This window comes from Piliocolobus tephrosceles, chromosome 16, assembly GCF_002776525.5.
Source record: "Piliocolobus tephrosceles isolate RC106 chromosome 16, ASM277652v3, whole genome shotgun sequence".
NCBI lineage: Eukaryota > Metazoa > Chordata > Mammalia > Primates > Cercopithecidae > Piliocolobus > Piliocolobus tephrosceles.
The window spans coordinates 20,325,720-20,343,413 of record NC_045449.1 but is presented as its reverse complement, the minus strand read 5'-3'; the positions used below and the strand labels follow the sequence as shown (position 1 = coordinate 20,343,413).

Below are 17,694 nucleotides of genomic sequence, written 5' to 3'. Positions count from 1 at the left end.
TTTGCCTGTAACTTCTGTCTCCCTAAAATGTATAAAACCAAGCTATAACCCAACCACCTCCGGCACATGTTCTCAGGACCTCTTGAGGCTGTGTCCAGGATCATAGTCACTCATATTTGGCTCAGATTAAGCTCTTCAAATAGTTTACAGTTTGGCTTTTTTTTGTCAACACAACGGAATAATTACTCAGTGGTGAAAAAGATGCAACAACAGGGATGAATTTCACAGATAAAATATTGAGCAAAAGAAACTGGACATCAAAAGTACACATTGGGCTGGGTGAGGTGGCTCATGCCTGTAATTCCAGTAGTTTGGGAGGCCAAGGCGGATGGATCACCTGAGGTTGGAAGTTTGAAACTAGCCTGGCCAACATGGCAAAACCCTGTCTCTACTAAAAATAACAAAATTAGCCGAACGTGGTGGTGTAGGCCTGTAGTCCCAGCTCCCAGGGACGCTGAGGCAGGAGAATCACTTGAACCCAGGAGGCAGGGCCTGCAGTGAGCCGAGATCAAGCCACTGCACTCCAGCCTGGGCAACAGAGCGAGACTCTGTCTTAAAACAAAACAAAACAAAAATAAAATAAAATAAAATAAAATAGTACATATTGTATGATTCTGTTTACACGATGGTCTAGAAAAACCTAATTAGTCAACAATGCTAGAAGTCAGGGATAGTGGTTAAATCAAAGGGTAGGGCATTGCTTGGAAGAGGGCCCTAGGGAACCAGCAATGTTCTGTATTTTGATTTGGATGGTGGTCACGCGGGTATGAACATGAAGCTTACACTGTAATTAACAAAATATTAAAAGTAACCTGTGTGATTCACTGCATAGCTATGGGCAACAGGAGTACCCCTTCAGGTGAACAAGAGGGGAGGGTTTGGATCTAAGGTTGAGCCTTGAAGAGCCTAATTAAGTCGTCTTTCAAAGAAGTCTGAGCCCCAAGAGTCCTGTGTGCCTTCAAGCAAATCCCTGCCCCTTTCTGGGATTCAGCCTCCCCATCTGTGGAGTGGATCCAGGGATCCCCAAGGCCTCTTCCCGCATTTCCGCCTCCCTTGGGAGAGGTGGCATTTCACTTCTATCCCAAACAAGGCTTCACGGGACAATTCCTTCCCAGTAGCCAGTAGCCACCCAGGCTGCGCACACGGGTGGGTGCGTGCTCCTAGCACCAGTAGCCCTAGGGCACTAACTGCGTGAGAACTCATGCAAGTCTTTCATTGCCTTAGGCCTCTATTTGCTAAACTGTAAAATGGAGTCAAGCATACCTATTTCTCAGGTTTCTGGTGATAAATTTCAGCGCAGTGTTTACTGAGCGCTTCCTGTGCTCCAGGGCTTTGCTATACACAGGTCGTGCACACAGCAAGTGCTTAATAAATGGTGGCTGCCTTGGGGACGATTAGAATGTCCATACAGGTTATCACATCTTTTTTAGAAGGGTCCTTGCAGGGGTACCAAAGTTGCACGTGGGACAAACGCAAGACGGAAAAGCAGCCCGGAGCGTTGGCGTCCCGTGTTGTTTTGTTTGGGGCTGCGAGCGGAACGCGGCCGGGGCGGTCCCTTTAAGAGGTGACTGGAATGTATCAAAACAAAAAGGCCGCGCGTCCACTGGCTGCGCGCCGCACGTGACCTCACAGCTGATTTCCTGGCCCCCCCCCCCACTCCTTTTTGTTGCTGCCGCCGCCGCCGAGTGTCAGTTTCAGCGCCGCCGCCTGCGGTCTCCCAGGCCCTAACTACCCCACCGCCTGCCGCCTGCGCCCGCGCGCGAGCCCCGCCGCGCGCCCGAGCCCTCGCCTCACGTCCGGGTCCCCGCCGGCGCCGCCCGGGTCCCAGCGCCGCAGCCCCGCGCGCAGATGGCGCACTCGGCGGCCGCCGTGCCGCTGGGCGCGCTGGAGCAGAGCTGCCCCATCCGCGTGGAGCACGACCGCAGGCGCCGCCAGTTCACTGTCCGGCTCAACGGTAACGCGGCCCCGGTCCGCCCCGACCTTTTGTGTGCGAGCGAGCGGAACCCGCTGGGGCCGCCCCCTTTCTGGGCGCCCGTCCCCCGCGCGCCCGCGGCCGGGCCCCGGCCCGCAGCCCGGGAAGGCTGTTGCGAGCGCGCGCCGCGGGGTGGTCTCGGGCGGCCGGAGCTCCAGGCGCGGGCTGGGTTGCGCTCGGGACCAGGTGGGGGCGCGGTCGGCGCTCGGGGAAGTGGAACGGGCTGGGCGGGGTCAGACTACCCGGGCGAACAGGGGCCCCTGGAAAGGCAGAGGCAGGAGCTGGGGCCGCGCGGGTCTCCTGTCTCAGCCGCAGGGGAACCGCACCTGCTCGGGCCCAGTTGTTCACGGCTGTTGGGCACCCACTGAAGGCTCCTGTTTGAGATCCTGGAAAGGTGGTCAGCGGTGACCTGTCCCCTTCTGCGGGTGTTATATGGCTTCTTGCTGCCCCTGGGAATATTAGTCTTTCTACACCTGGGAGGCCTGCGGACCTGGGGCTGACCGCGAAAGGGGCTTGTGGTCCCTTGTGGGGAGTGTTGGAGGGGGATGACTATCACTATCAAGACTTCAGTGGCTCTGGGACTGGCCATTTGCCTCACTTCTATGTGCCTCAGTTTTTCCCTCTCTGCAGTGGGAATAACACCAGTGCACACCCCATTGACTAGCTGTAAGGATGAAAGACTGACAAATGTAAAGGATCAGACCAGCTCGTGGGGCATTAGTAAGTGCTGGTAAATGTGGCCCGATCGTGATTCGTGAAGCCAGAAAGCAAGGGCAAGTCCTCCTTTAGTGTAGAGAAGTTTTTGTTTTTGTTTTTTTGAGACGGAGTCTCACTCTGTCACCCAGGCTGGAGTTCCTGTGGCACGATCTCGGCTCACTGCAACCTCTGCTTCCTGGGTTCAAGTGATTCTCCCGCCTCAGCCTCCCGAGTAGCTGGGATTACAGGCACCCACCACCACACCCAGCTAATTTTTGTATTTTTAGTAGAGACGGGTTTTCACTCCTGACTTCAGGTGATCCACCTGCCATGGCCTCCCAAAGTGCTGGGATTACAGGAGTGCGTCACCATGCCCAGCCGGTGTAGAGAAGTTTTGACTAGCCCATCCCGCTCAGGAGGTCCCACAGGTAGGAAATAGAACTACAAAAACAGGGCCATGAACTCCCTGTGGCCCACCTCGCCCCAGTGGGAATGTCCAAGCTGGACCAGCCCTTAGAGGCCACTGTGCCCATTTTCAAGAAGGGAAGGTGGAGGGCCAGGAAAGGGAAAGGTTTGCCAGAGGTCAGGCTGAGAGTTGGGTAGAGCTGGGATGGCCTCCTGACTGGTCTGACTCCCTGGACTGTGGGGCTCCTGTGAGCCACGTTTGGCTTCAGCCTGGAGGGGCCTCTGCCAGATCTCCGATGCTATTTGGAATGTGCCCAGTGTCGAGCCAGGCCCCACTACTGCTTCGTGGATGGAACTGTCACAATACCCTGACGATGTTGTGACATACCACCCTGTGTTACAGATGAGGAAACTGAGGCTAGAGACCTTAGGAAATGATTGCCCAGCATCACCCAGAACTTCACCGTTGGCCCAACCAACCCTACACCACCAGGCAGAGGCCAGTCCCACTACTGCTAGGGTGCTGGCAGGGCTTAGCTGGCGGTGACATTCGGGGCCCTGGCCACTCTGGGAGAGAGGCCTTGTGGCTTTCATATTCTCTCTTCTGAGGTTCCAGAGTGGCCTCTGGTTCCCTTGGGGGCTCGGGAGGCCCATAATACTCAAAGATAGAAAGAAGAGGGGATACATTTGGGTTTTTTTTTTTTTTTCTCTTCCAAGTGGGTACAGCCAAAGGACAGCCCTCCAGAGCTGGCTGTGGTCAGGACTGTACATACCCAGCCATATTTCTAAACTTACCCCCTTCTGGAACTTACTGCCCAGAGAGCTGACCACAGATGTGGCTGGGGATCTCCCCAGCCAAGCCCAGGGGAGAGAGAAGAGGAAGGCCAGAGGCCCCCAAGGGAGTGGCTGTGCAGCTCAGGTTGGGGTTCTTCTGGGCTTCCAGGCCACACTGGGTGTGGGTGTCTGTCTTGGGACCAGAGAAGGGTCGTCTGAGTCTGGGCCCAGGCCTCCCTGAGCTGATCAGGACAACAGGCTGTGATATCATTCCCGACCTGTAAGGCAAGCCTGGAGGCTGACGCTGTTGTGCCCACTGAGCGACGTAAACACTGAGGCTGAGGGGTCAGATAGCCCCAGGCGCCTGGTGCGGAAGTGTTCCTAGGCTGTCCACATAGCAGAGCTAGGCCGATTCTCTTCCTGTGAGCTCTGGTTCTGAGCGAGGGAAAAAGTTTGAGCAGCTTCGTTTATTAAGCACTTAACAGCGTTCTAGGAGGCCCGGTGTGCACCCAGAGTCTCTTTATTTCATAGCTGCAAAGCACAGGGAGAGGGGAAACTGCATTTCCCATATACAGATGGGGAGACTGAGGCATGGGGAAGTGAAATGACTTGCCCCAAGTCTTGCACCACAGAGGTGGAGAAGCTGTGATTCACCCCGTTAAGTATTTGTTGAGCGCCTACCGTGTACCAAGCACTCTTAGGTGTTGGGGTCTCGTGTGGCTGACACTTTGGAGAGGGAAATGGACAACAAATAGAGTCAGTTTTAATGTATCCTGGAAAACAAGGGCTCTCATGAGAGGTGCAGGGGGCGAAGGTGAGGCTGTGTTAGGCAGGGCTGCTATTTAGAATCTTGTGTCCAGGACGCCCCTCCCTGGAGGGTGGCCTTTAAGTGAAGACCTGAAGGAGTCAAGAAACAGAGCTACAACAGGGAAAAGTGTTCCAAGTGGAGGGAACGGCAAGAGCAAAGGCTCTGCAGTGCCTGCGATGCCTGGTGTGTGCAGGATGGATCAAGAGGTCATGGGGAGCACGTGGTACAGGGCCTGGAGGCCATTGTCCTGTGGGCTTGGCTTTGACTCTGAGGCACCTAGGAGGGTTCTGAGCAGAAGAAAGATGGGATGCCCTGGCTCCCTCTGGCTGCTGCTCTAAGGGGAGCAAACTGTGAGGACCAGGACAGAGCAGGGAGGTGGTTACTTTACTAGTCCAGGCACTGCAAAGAGGCGTGGGAGAAACGCCTAAATCCTGGACAGATGTGGAAAGAAGCATGGCTGTGACTTGCTTTTGGGTGATGAGAGGAAGGCTTGAGCTCGGGCTTGTCTGATCCCACATCCCGGTTCTGAAATGCAAGCTTGTCATCACTTCGTAGATGGGGAAGCCAAAGCACACAGCCTGTAGGCAGCTAAGCCAGAATCAAGCTCCTAGCCTCCATCTGAGGATGGTTTCTGAAGGTTGGAGGCAGCTGGAAGAGACCCCCACCTCCTGGGCAGCCCCTTCCTCAGCCTTCCCACTCCCTCACAGGCAGGGCTGTGTGTTCCACTTGCTGCAAGGGAAGGGACACTTGAGGGTTGCAGAACCCTGGAACTTTCTGCATCCTCCCTAACCCCCATTTTGCAGACAGGAAGATTGAGGCCCCAGAGAGTCAGCTGCTGCCCCTGGCCTCCATCAGTACCCCTGAATTCAGTGGAGCTGAGACCACAGCCCCAGGCCTTGGGAGGTGCTCAGATCACAGCCCCAATATGAGGTCCCTGGCTGTGTTGGGCTGGGCTGGACCAGGGTCCTCTGGGGAGGGGAGGGACTTATGGTTGAGCCTCTCCAGGCTCACAGCTCCCTCTGCCTAATCCACCAATGAGCCACCACCATGTGGCTCCTCTCTGATCCAGGCTGTACTTACAGAGGTGCCAGAAAAGCCAGCCAGGGTGTCTGCTTGTCCTTGTCCAGTGCCACAGTTCCAGCAGCCTGGGCTCTGCCTCCGTCTGCTTCAGTCTCGTCATCTATATATTTTGATCCGCCAGCTCTTCTTGCGGGGTGGGTGTGGGCCGAGTGGAGAAAGCAGAGGTCAACACCTTCTGCAGACTCCACATCTCCCAGAGGTCTTGCTGCTGTCCCCTGTCTGCAAGCTTTGGTCTTCCTCTGTGATCGCCTTGCCTGACAATTTCCTGGCCCGTTTTGGTCCTGAGGTTGGGGAGGGGCAGAGAGAGCATGGGGGTGCAGAGACCCAGGGACGGGTCCCCCACGAGCAGAGTAGCTTTAACTTTTCTCAGACCAGCCACATGATGCTGGTGGGGTTCTCACGCCCAGGAGGGAGGAGGGTGGTGGTGATCGTCCCGGGACAGGTGAGGTCTCTGGGGCAGAGAGGTGTCGGGACTGGCGTAAGATCACCTGGCAGAGTTGAGACTGGAACTGAGGGCCCTGCCCTGCCCTAGGCTTGCTCCCGTGGCTCCCAAGTGACAAGTACTGACCCCCTCTGTTCTAGTCTGAGGTCTGGAGCTCTCAAGGCAACTCTTAGAGCCTAGCCCAGATAAGGGCCTGGAGCCCGGACCAGGCCCAGAGACTGTGACTGTGTCGCTGTGAGCTGAGACAGCAGGATCCACAGTGCCCAGAAATGAAAGTGTCTACCCTGAGCTGGGTGCCTAGAATATGGTAGTGGCTGAACTGTGCGATCACTGAGGGCCAATGGGAAGCAGAGGCCTCCCAGGGCCAGGCCCACCCATGGCCCAGGTGGCTACTCCAGAAACGCTGACGCAGGGCGTGCACAAAGGAGCAGAAATGAGCTTGCCAGGCTTCTGACAGTGCTGCCCTGGTGTCCTGCTGTCCCATCATGGGGGCTGCGGGCGGCCAGTGGAGGCTTCTGGGCAGGTGACCTTTGGGCTCACCTGGAATGAGAAGGAAGGGTTCCCGGAGGCCCTGGGCAGAAAGGTGGCAGGCAGGGTAACAGCCACCAAAGCAGGGAGGCCAGAGAGGCAGCTGGACCCCAGGCACGTTTAGAAAGCCGTGTCCACAGCCCTGCCGAGGGTCAGGTCAGATGGGAAAGGCAAGGCGAGGAGGAGCCAAGGACCTTGGTCAAGCTTTGGGGACTTGGGCATTTTCCTGGGATCTCCAGACAGGTTTGGGGCAGGACAAGTTGTTGAGCACGAGGACCAGTATTGCATTTGTGGGCTGTGTCGTGGGTGTAGACACTTGTGACTGAGTGGCCTTTGAAGGCCCTCCAAGGTGGGGTCAGGCCCTGGCCAGATGCTCCGAGGTTGCCGCCCAGGAGCCCGGCTCCTCGCCACCCAGTGCCATGTGGTCTGGCCCATGTAGGGTGTCCATTTAAACTTGATCTTTTCCTCACAAGTAGCCCCACCACCACTATGGCCACCCCAGATGCCCTCTGTTCCCCTTTCAGCCTGAAGACCCTCCTTTGACTCAGCCTTATCACCAGTCAACTCCACACACCTCCCTGACTCTCATTCTAGGTGAGCCCAAACGTGACCTGTCCAGAGGCCTCCCTGACCACCCGCAGCCCCCATGATGGGACAGCAGGACGCCAGGGCAACACTGTCAGCCACGCTTTCATTTCTGGGCACCGTGGATCCTGCTGTCTTAGCTCACAGTGACACAGGCACAGCCTCTGGGCCTGGCCCAGGCCCCAGGCCCTTATCTGGGCTAGGCTCTAAGAGCTGCCTTGAGAGCTCCAGACCTCAGACTAGAACAGAGGGGGTCAGTACTTGTCACTTGGGAGCCACGGGAGCAAGCCTAGGGCAGGGCACGGCCCTCAGTTCCAGTCTCAACTCTGCCAGGTGATCTTACGCCAGTCCCGACACCTCTCTGCCCCAGAGACCTCACCTGTCCCGGGACAATCACCACCACCCTCCTCCCTTCTGGGCCTCAGTTTCCCCATCTGTATATGGGGCTGTGAGAATCCTACCTGTTTAGTGGGTTGGTTGTGAGGATTGTCGTGTGGAGAGAGCAGAGCACGAACCTGCCCCATGCTGAGGCTGCACACGCTTGGGCCACCACCGTTCCTGTCCTGCTGTGTCCTGGGAGCCACAGCCCGAGGTGCGGGCCCGGCTGTGGGAAGGCCAGCATGCTGGTCCAGCCAGTTGTCCACAGGTCTGTCGCAAGGCCCTAGTGTGTGTCTGGCAGAGACAGAACAGCAGTTGTTTCAGTTGGACAAATATTTCTTGGGTGTCTACCCTGAGCTGGGTGCCTGGAATATGGTAGTGGCTGAGCTGTGCGATCACTGAGGGCCAATGGGAAGCAGAGGCCTCCCAGGGTCAGGCCCACCCATGGCCCAGGTGGCTACTCCAGAAACGCTGACGCAGGGCGTGCACAGAGGAGCAGAAATGAGCTTGCCAGGCTTCTTGTGTCCACCTCCCTGCTCTGCAGAGACGGCGCTGGAGCAAAAGATGAGGTCTTTTTGGTGGCTTGCAGGGCTCTGTGTGGTCCTGCCCCAGGACCTCCGACTTGGCTTCCCAACCCTCACCCCCAGCTTGTTCGGGCCCAGCCACTCTGGCCTCCTTGTTCTTCCTTCAACCTCCTGTCCCAGGGCCTTTGCACATGCTATTCTCGCCAGTGGATGCCTCATACCCCACATCTCCTTTGGGGTCCCTGTATGCCCTCTTTACAGTGGCAGCCCTGCCCCTCCCCATCCACCCCTCCTCTGCTGTGTAGTGATCCTTGGCACCTGTCAGCTTATCACCTGTGATGTATGTATATATTTATTTAGAGACAGGGTCTCATTGTCACCCAGGCTGGAGTGCAGTGATACAACCATATCTCACTGCAGCCCCAAACCCCTGGGTTCAAGTGATCCTCCCGTCTCAGCCTCCCAAATAGCTGGGACCATAGGTGTGTACCACCATGCTCAGCTACCCTTTTTGTTTTGTTTTGTTTTGTTTTTTCTTGAAATAGAGTTTTGCTCTTGTTGCCCAGGCTGGAGTGCAATGGTACGGTCTCGGCTCACTGCAACCTCCGCTTCCCGGGTTCAAGTGATTCTCCTGCCTCAGCTTCCCAAGTAGCTGGGATTACAAGCACCCGCTGCCACGCCCAGCTAATTTTTGTATCTTTAGTAGAGATGGGCTTTCACCATATTGGCCAGGCTGGTCTCGAACTCCTGACCTCAGGTGATCCGCCCACCTTGGCCTTCCAAAGTGCTGGGATTATAGGAGGGGGTCACTGTGCCTGGCCAACTTTATTTTTATTTTTGTAGAGACTGGGTCATCATGTTGCCCAGGTTGATCTCCAGCTCCTGGGCTCAAGCGATCCTCCTACCTCTGCCTCCTAAAGTGCTGGGATTACAGGCATGAGCCACCCTGCCCGGCCCCTGTATTATTTATGATTATATTACTTATTATGTGTCTTCCTCAGTAGGTAAGATCCATGAGGAAGAGTTTCATCAGTTTTGTTCACTGCTGCCTGCCCTGCAGCCCAAACACTGCTGGAACATAGTAGGACCTTAATGAGCCTGGGGTAATTAAATGGCCAGGCTAGGTAGGCAGCTCCCTTGGTGACCGGGTCAGTCTCAAAATAGCCTCCTATCTCTGCTCGCCTGTCCTGGGTGAGTTGAATTAACCCCAGCAGGTGGGGAGCCAAGAACCACATCCCTTGCTGTGTAGCCAGGACAGGCGGCAGTGGCCACAGCTGGGCCTTGGCCAGGGTGTCCACAGAAGGACAGTCAGGCCCACAAGAAGGAGGCAGCAGGGCCGGTGCGCGGGCGGGGCTGCAGGCATGGGGCTGGGGAACCCTCAGCTGGGCCTGGCAGGAACGGGGAAAGGGCATCGGTCAGAGGGAAATGCCTAGGCGATGGTGGGTGCAGGAAGTAGCAGGTGTGTTGGTGGAGCAGAAAGAATGGCTGTGGCTCAGGACCTGCAGGCCTGGGCTCCAGCGTCATCTCGGCCTGCTGTGTGACTTGGATCCCTGGATCTCAGTAGTTTCTCTTCTGGAAATGGGGAGATGAATTGTAGCCATCTCCTGAGGCTTTGGGGAGAATCAAAGGAGAGACCAAGGGCCAGAAGCCTCTTTGCTGCCGTTGGCCCCGGTTCCTGTGGCCCTGGACTAGTGTTGGACCTCTTGGCCCGTCAGCCTTCCCCTCGTGTTGCCCAGCGCAGGCTTTAGGGGCAGATTCTCTGGGGCTTTGAAGTTAAAACACGTGAAACACAGCGTGCTTTTAAAGAGTGGAGAAAGACACGTGGCGATGAATGTCTTCTTTCAGTGCCAGCGTGTTGAGTCTCCCACCTTGGAACCTTTGCCCTGGCCCTGCCCCTGCACCACCTTCCCAGCACTCCCCTCTCAACTCAGAGGCTTTGGGGGGAATCAAAGGAGAGACAGAGGGCCACTGAGCTGGGCATGGTGACTTCCCCTCCATTGGAGGGGCCTCCCTGATGGCCCCCTCTCAGCTTGTTTATTTCATTCACACACTTGGCGCTCCCTGAAACTAGAAACCTCAGTGTTGTCCTAGACTCCCCTTTCCCTGCTCGACCACATCCGAGCCATCAGTAAATCCTGCTGGCTACACTTTCAGATACCATCCAGTCAAAACACTGCTCCACACAGCCACACTGCCCGTGCCCTGGTCTGTATTCCGTCTTCACCCTCTGGGCTCCCTGCCCCTGCTCCCCATCAGTTCTCCCCACAGTGGCAGCAGAATCCTGTGGAGTCGTGAATCACATCCGTCCCTTTGCTGGGGGACTTCCAGTGGTGCCCAGCTCAGAAGGCTTAGGAGGCTCTGCAGGACCTGCCCCCGTCTCTGCCCTTCCCTGCCCCCGTCTCTGCCCTTCCCCTCACCCACCCCACTCCAGCTGCCCCTCATTCAGGCCCACTCCCGCCTTAGAGCCTTTACACTGGCTGTCCCCTCTGCCCAGAACACCGTTCCCTCAGAATGGCTGGTGCCCTCTCCTTCCTGTCTTCACCTGCCCCCGTTCCCTGGCATCCCACACATCCACTTGCTTTTCATGTTTATTCTTTCTCCCGTTTCGGTTTCATGGGGGTAGGACTCCTTGTCTCGCTTGTTTGCTGCTATATTCCCAGCATCTGAAACAGTGCCTGGGGTTCAGGAAACATTTGGTGGATGGATAAGTGGGTCGATGGATGGATGGGTAGGTGGACAGGCAAACAGATGAGACACTGAAAACTGTGGTTAGGAAAAACTTCAGTTAATTGTTTGCCCAGCAGGAGTTTGGGGTGGACTGGTGAGCTCCAGACCTGGCAGGCCTGGTGGAATGTGAAGACGCATTTGTTACTGTCTCCCGTGTCCAGCGTCATGGACTCTGCCACAGGCCTCTGATCTTGCCTGCTGCATCTCTGTCAGGGTCCAGCAGGTGGTCCTGATGCGTGGCACAGCGCTGCCTCTCGTCTCTTCATGCTCTGCCTTAGTTGCAGATTTGCTGAGCCCTGTTCTGTGTCCAATGCTGGGTCCTGGAGCCAGATCCAGGGGTGTTGTGGGGTGGGGATGCAGAGAGCAGGGCTACAGAAAGGGTGGTAGGGCTCTGGGATGCTAAGACTGACGTAGTAGCAAAGGTTCAGGTGTTCTAAGCACTGCTGTAAACATGTCACAGAGGTTACCTCATTTAATTTTCCAAACCACCCTATGAAGGATATTTTATTGTATCCCCAATAAGGGGATACAATATTGGATGTTGTATGGATGAGGGGACTGAGGATTTAGCTGTAGCAGTTGAATGGCTCCAAATGCCTGTCCCTCTACCCCAGCCTGTGCACCTGAGTCCACTGGGATGGGAGTCAGCATAGGCTTACTTGTCTCCACAACCCCCAGGATGTCATGACCGGGCCGTCCTGCTCTATGAGTACGTGGGCAAGCGGATCGTGGACCTGCAGCACACCGAGGTCCCAGATGCCTACCGTGGGCGCGGCATCGCCAAGCACCTTGCCAAGGTAGGGTAGGAAGGCGGCAGGGCCAGGTGGGAGCGGGGACATGGGGGCTGCCACCCTCCCTCAGAGGAGACGGTGGCCCTGGTGGCCAGTTCAGCCTGCTTCTTGGCCCTGGGTCCTCTCCGGGCCGGTGGCAGCCTTTCTGGGCCCAGGCTCCTCCTGTTCAAGACCCTGGCGTGGCTGAGCCTCCAGGATCCTTACACACCTCCTGTGTGGCAGGTGCTTCACGGGAGCCCCATTCCTGCCCCCAACCCCTTCATCCTCAGGGAATCCCAAATCCCAGGCTATCTGGAGAGCAGGTTTGGGCTTGGTGAAGGGAGTTACAGCCAGAGCAAAGCAGACCCTGAGGGCTGCTGCTGGGACTTAGCTGGGCCATCGGCAGGCTTCCCCTCCTCCACCCCCACCCCGCCAGGAGAATTGCGGGGCAACCTTTGCCGTCCGTGCTGCCTGGGGCATGGGGGCTTGTACCTCCCTGGGGAGAGGTGATGTGTTTTTTCCTTGTGTACTGGACCAGTCTGTGGGGATCATCCCAGGTGATGCTGAAACAAGAGAACTGCTGAGCAGGGCAAAGTGGGTGGCCAGGGAGCCGGGGCCTGGGAGGGAGCAGACGATGCCACCTTTCTGGTGCCAGCTGCAGGCCCTGACCACTCTCCTCTCTGCCCGGCTCCCAGGCCGCCCTGGACTTCGTGGTGGAGGAGGACCTGAAGGCCCATCTCACCTGCTGGTACATCCAGAAGTACGTCAAGGAGAACCCCCTGCCGCAGTACCTGGAGCGCCTGCAGCCGTAACCCTGGCCTGCAGGCGGGAGCGCTCCCTGCCAGACTCTTCCACGTGGCCTTTGCCCGGCCCTACGTGCTCTCAGGAACCTGGTCCCACTGGGAACAGACTCAGAGTTATTTTTGTAAGGACACTTATCTGTGCTCCGCGTCCAGATCCCTGGAGGCCACTGACCAATGATGGGCGGTGACCCGGTAACTGAGGTGGCAAGGAGGCCAGGTAGTCCCGGCACCTCCCACTCTGCAGAGACCAGCAGCTTCGTGGGAGGCCTGTGGGCCGCACTAGGGGCTAGAGCCAGCCAGCATCCCCCCCGCCGGCTTCCACTTGGACATCAGCAGGAGGGCCAGTGCGGGACCCCTGCTGCCACCTCTCCTGGGCCTGTGTCCTTTCTGGAAATTAGGAAGGTGTGCCCCAGAGCCAAGAGGAGCAATAAGAAACCTCATGTGCCAGCTTCTGAGGGTGGCAGCGCCAGACCCCACCTGCCACCAGTGCTGCCCCTTTCTCAGACCCCCATGCCCAGTACAGGCAGGGCCCTGGAAGGGAGCAGCTCTCGCTGACAGAAACCAGGAGAGTGAAGGACTGAGCACTGGCCAGGCTCAATTGCACGTGCGGTTCACACGTGAACACACAGGATGTGGTCGACAGGCGGGCTGGTGGTGGGTGCCGTGGGTGTTTCCCTCTCCTTGGTATCCCTATCTTTTTTTTGGTCTCTCATGTGTAGGTTCTGCAGGAAACCAAGGCCCCATCCCCCTGGGCTGCTGTCCCCTATACCCCTGTCTGCTGGGAGCAGCTCCAAGGGCGCCTGAGCAGCTGCAGGCCCGTCCCTTGCTGGCCTTGACCACCTGCCTGAGCGTTCTCTGAAAAGATGTCTTGGAGCTGGGGTGGGAGAGAGACTGACTGTTCTCCAAAAACTGGCGTCAGCATCCAAGAGGAAGAAACATCAGGCACAGGGGTTTCTGTGCTGCTGCCAGACATCAGTGTCCTCTTTTGGGCTGGCTAAGCTAGATACACTCTGCTGCCCATCCGGCCCTGGGCTCCTCCCCAACCCAGCCTTCCTGGGTGCAGTCTGGGAGACACACCAGCACACTTTGGTGGGACCAGCCTTTCCCGGGCATGCTGGCTTCCTCTGGGGCTGGCTCAGGCCCTGCCCTCTTGTGTCAGCTCTAACAAGGGTCAGATTCGTCCCTGCTCCTCTGTAGAGCTGGAGGGTGACCCTGGAGCCAGGGGCCCTTTAGGGCTGAGACATTTGTTAGTCAACACCACATCCCTTGGGAGTGATGCATTCCCACCAGGCTTCGAGGGGTGTCAGGCTGGGCTCTGGGCAGTACAGGGAGAGGTCGACTCCCCCGGTGCAGCAGCAGTGGTTGCCGTGGTGACTCCTCCCTTTGACTCCATGCGCAGGCGCTGGCTGGCCTGTGGTTGCATTTTTCCACTCACCTCCTTGCTATCCCCAGTCTTGGCACCGAGACCCCCCGCATTCCTTCTTCAGCCACAGCAGCTCAGGGGTCGTCCTGCCTGGACACAGGACCATGGAGACCTGCATGTGCAGGGAGGCCTGGCATCCTGCCGATGGGGGTCCTGGAGCCCCAGAGTCTCCTCGAAACCCCTGCTGTGGGTCACAGCATGGACCAGCAGGGGTCACCATCCTGAGCACCCCCCACATCCCTGCCCCTTGCCCTGGCCTCCAGGAATTCGGCTCTTTTGCAGAGGGCTTGTGTGAGAGTTCGGAGAAGGCCCTGGGCCTCCAGGGAGATGCAGCTGGCAGGAGGTGGGCCGAGCTGCTCCGGGTCCTCTCCAGGGCTGGGGTGGCCCACTGCTGGCAGAATTTAAGGAAAGAGGAGGTTGTAGGCACAGAGGATGGGCAGCCAGGCCTGGCCTTCCCCTTACTGTCCCGGGGCAGCAGTCCTGGAGGCCTCCTTTCCCCTCCCTAAGTCACCCCCTTCCCATGCACACGTCCCTCCCCACGTTCAAGCACATAGTCCATCATGACCACCCAGGAGCTCAGTGAGCTGAGGCTGTGTCCCTGTGGCCTCCAGCCCACCCGCAGGAGGGTCCCTTGCAGTGGCAGTACAAGGAGCCCCCCACAGGAAGCCCTTGAGAGCCAGGAGGGACTGGGCCTGGCCCCACCCTGTTCCCACTCTCACCTAAGATTCCTCCCCCTGTGTTCTAGCAGGTGACTCTCCATCCGGCCAGCCCACAACCAGTACTTGAACCAGGAGGCTTGGGGTGGTGGAGGCCTGCAGAGGCCCTGGGCCCAGGAACTGAGGCTAGGGCTTTCTCAGGAGGCCTGATCGAAGCTCCCACTGGTATGACCTGGCCTCGCCTCGGGCTGCCTTACATCACCGCTAACCCACGCCAGGGGGCTAGGCAGGGCTTCGTGGGACCTGGCCCAAGGTCTCCAGCAGAGCAATAACCACATCTCCCTAGGTCGGGTCGTCACAGACACCCTGCCCTGGAGCCCCCAGCCCATCCCGTCTGGTGCTACCCTGTCTGCCTGGCAGCCCAACCTCACCCCTCCCATCGGGTCACCTGGGAGTCCTTGGTAAGGATGCCACCACATGGGGACGGTTTATGCATCTGGGCGAGAGCCAGAGTGAGGCAGGGGATGCTCGGGGGCCTGCAGGTCTCCCACAGAGCTGCTTTCCTGCCCGCCTCACCCTGTGTGTTTCTATTTCTTGCCCGGTCAAAATAGGCAGTGACTCGTGCCTTCCTTCCTCAGGGCCCATGGCAGGGTGTGGACCCAGCTGGCCCCAGGACCGCCCCCTTCCTCATTCTCCAAGCTCCTCAACAGGTCTCAGAGGAACGTTTCCATAAAAGGCGTGGCCTGACTTGCAGTGCTGTCCCCACACGGTCGCCTCTCCCACAGCAACCTGCTGGTCAGCCCTGTCCTTAACTGGTGGGGAGGTTGAGGTGGGAAGGGGGAGGCGGGCTTCCCTCCCTGGTGTCTGGCCACTCTTCTCAGTCCTCAGCCCAGCCTTCAGTGTGGAGAGCGAGACCCTGAGTGGCACTGGGGCTTGGCTGAGGTCTCCCCGCAGGATAACAGTGACTTCAGGACCCCAGATCCCAGTCTGGGCAGCTCTGCCTTTCCAACTGGCCCAGCCCCCACATCACAGTTCCCTGCCATCTCCAGGTGCAAAAGCCCCTGACGCCACAGCCCAGCTATGCAGCAGAGTGACTTTGTGGGGTTTCCTAGGAAGGGGCAGCGATGCCATGCGTGAGATCCACTGTGCCATAAGAAGTCGCTCCTTTGGGATTTCTGGTCCACTGCAGGGAGGTGAGGCCCAGCCTCATGTCAACACATGTCCATCAAAGAAAGCTGTGGCTAATGCTTACAAAACAAGTGAAAATATTGCACCAGGCCCAGGGCCACATCTCATTCCATGCCAGCTACTGAGGGAGGGAACAGACTGCAGGACAGTTTCTCCTAGTTCCCACTCAGGGTTACATGGCTACTCAGAATGAAAGAGAAAGTGTCAGGTCCGTTGCAATCTTTTTTTCCTTTTTTTTTTTTTTGGAGATGGAGTCTCGCTCTGTTGCCCAGGCTGAAGTGCAGTGGTGTGATCTCAGCTCACTGCAACCTCCACCTCCCGGGTTCAAGCAATTCTCTTGCGTCAGCTTCCCAAGTAGCCGGGATTATAGGTGCGTGCCATCACGCCCGGCTAATTTTTGTATTTTTAGTAGAGACAGGGTTTCACCATGTTGGCCAGGCTGGTCTTGAACCCCTGACCTCAAATGATCCACCCGCCTTGGCCTCCCAAAGTGTTGGGATTACAGGTGTGAGCCACCTCACACGGCCCCGTTGCAATCTTATTCCACTTTGTTTTCACAGCAGTCCCGTGACATGCCCATTATTAGGCCTATTTGATAGATGAGACTGAGACTCAGGGGTCACAAGCCAAAGCCCATGCCACTTGAAGGGCTCAGGATTCAGCCCAGCTCCCGTCCTCTTGGTGGCACCCAGCTTGTGTGATAGGAGATCTTACGTCTGCTTGTGGTGACAGATGGCCTTGAAAGCAATAAACGTAAAACTTCCAGCAACTTCCCACTCAGCTGCAAGCCTGCGGTGGGTCCTGCCTCGAGCCGTAAGGTGAGCGGCTAACCAGTGTTGGGCTGGTATGGAGAAGGCTGAATCGCCTGTGAGGCTGGGGTTGTAGGCAGGAATATTCATGGAGCCCCTGACCATACACTCACACTGCTCTTCCTCAGTTCAGGGTTCTTGGATTTGCTCAAGTCCACCCAAATATCCCTTTATGATTCTCAGGGTCCCACTCCTTCCAGATCCAGTGCCCTAAATTTTACATAAGAGTTCCGGCAAGGCTGTGAATTCAACTTGTGTTGTAACTGCAACCTGCAGGATCGAATTTAGGGTTATGTTTTCAGTTGTATCAGTCTTATGGCTACAAGATATTAAAGAGATTCTTTTCTGGTTATCAAAGATGCCGTCTGTTTTTCTATCCAAGTCTTGAGTTGGGTTTATCACTTCTGCTGACTCCAGTGTAGTCAGAAGCCAACAGTCTCTCCAGCTGTCCCTGTGACATGAAGGGCTTCAGCCATTTGGTCTCTCAAGCTTTGCCTTCAAGAGACACTTCACCCCAGGCACTTAAAATAGGTGATGTTGTAAGGACTAGTTTTGTCACTGAATGCTGTGACTTTCTAGGGTACCACATCCCCTCTGACAGTGAGGTCATTACTGTGTTCCAGCCCAATCCAGGCAGCTAACCAATCCCCGATTTCCAGCATTAAGGGTCTATTTCTAGGAAGTCATTTCTGCTACCAAGGACATTATCAGTCAGTGAAGAGTCAGGAAAATGGAAATTGCCCAGGCGCTTCAGAGTGGATTTAATGCAGGGGACTGGTTATGAAAACTGTTGGAAAAATGAAAGGAGTAAGAGTGAAAAGGTGAGATTGCCCAAATATTGGTAAGTGCAGGAAAAGTGCAGGAAGCTGCTTTTACATGGTGGCTGGAGGAACAGGTGTCACACAGGAAGTGCCTGGGGATCACAGGGCTGCTGAGGGTGCTCCTGGTAGAACCTTGCTGACTGAACAAGACCGAGGTGTGCATGCCTGCTGATGACTGCTGCTGTTGCCAGCACTAAAAACACCTCCAGATCCAGGAACTTTACTGCCTTCTGATTGATCAGTGCTTCCTACCAGTGGGAACAAATTGGAAGCCCACTGGTAAGAGCTCTAGCAAATGTAGTTTG

At 56.8% G+C, this 17,694-nt stretch overlaps 1 protein-coding gene across 1 annotated transcript; it reads left to right on the top strand.

Annotated features, from left to right (window-relative positions):
- Window positions 1-1,657: 1,657 nt before the first annotated feature.
- On the top strand, window positions 1,658-16,925 carry NATD1 (N-acetyltransferase domain containing 1). The gene is made up of 3 exons (XM_023195005.1): window positions 1,658-1,954; window positions 11,598-11,716; window positions 12,385-16,925. Exons 1-3 carry the CDS (start codon window positions 1,849-1,851, stop codon window positions 12,499-12,501), a joined length of 342 nt encoding a protein of 113 aa, XP_023050773.1. The 5' UTR covers window positions 1,658-1,848; the 3' UTR covers window positions 12,502-16,925.
- Window positions 16,926-17,694: the final 769 nt, after the last annotated feature.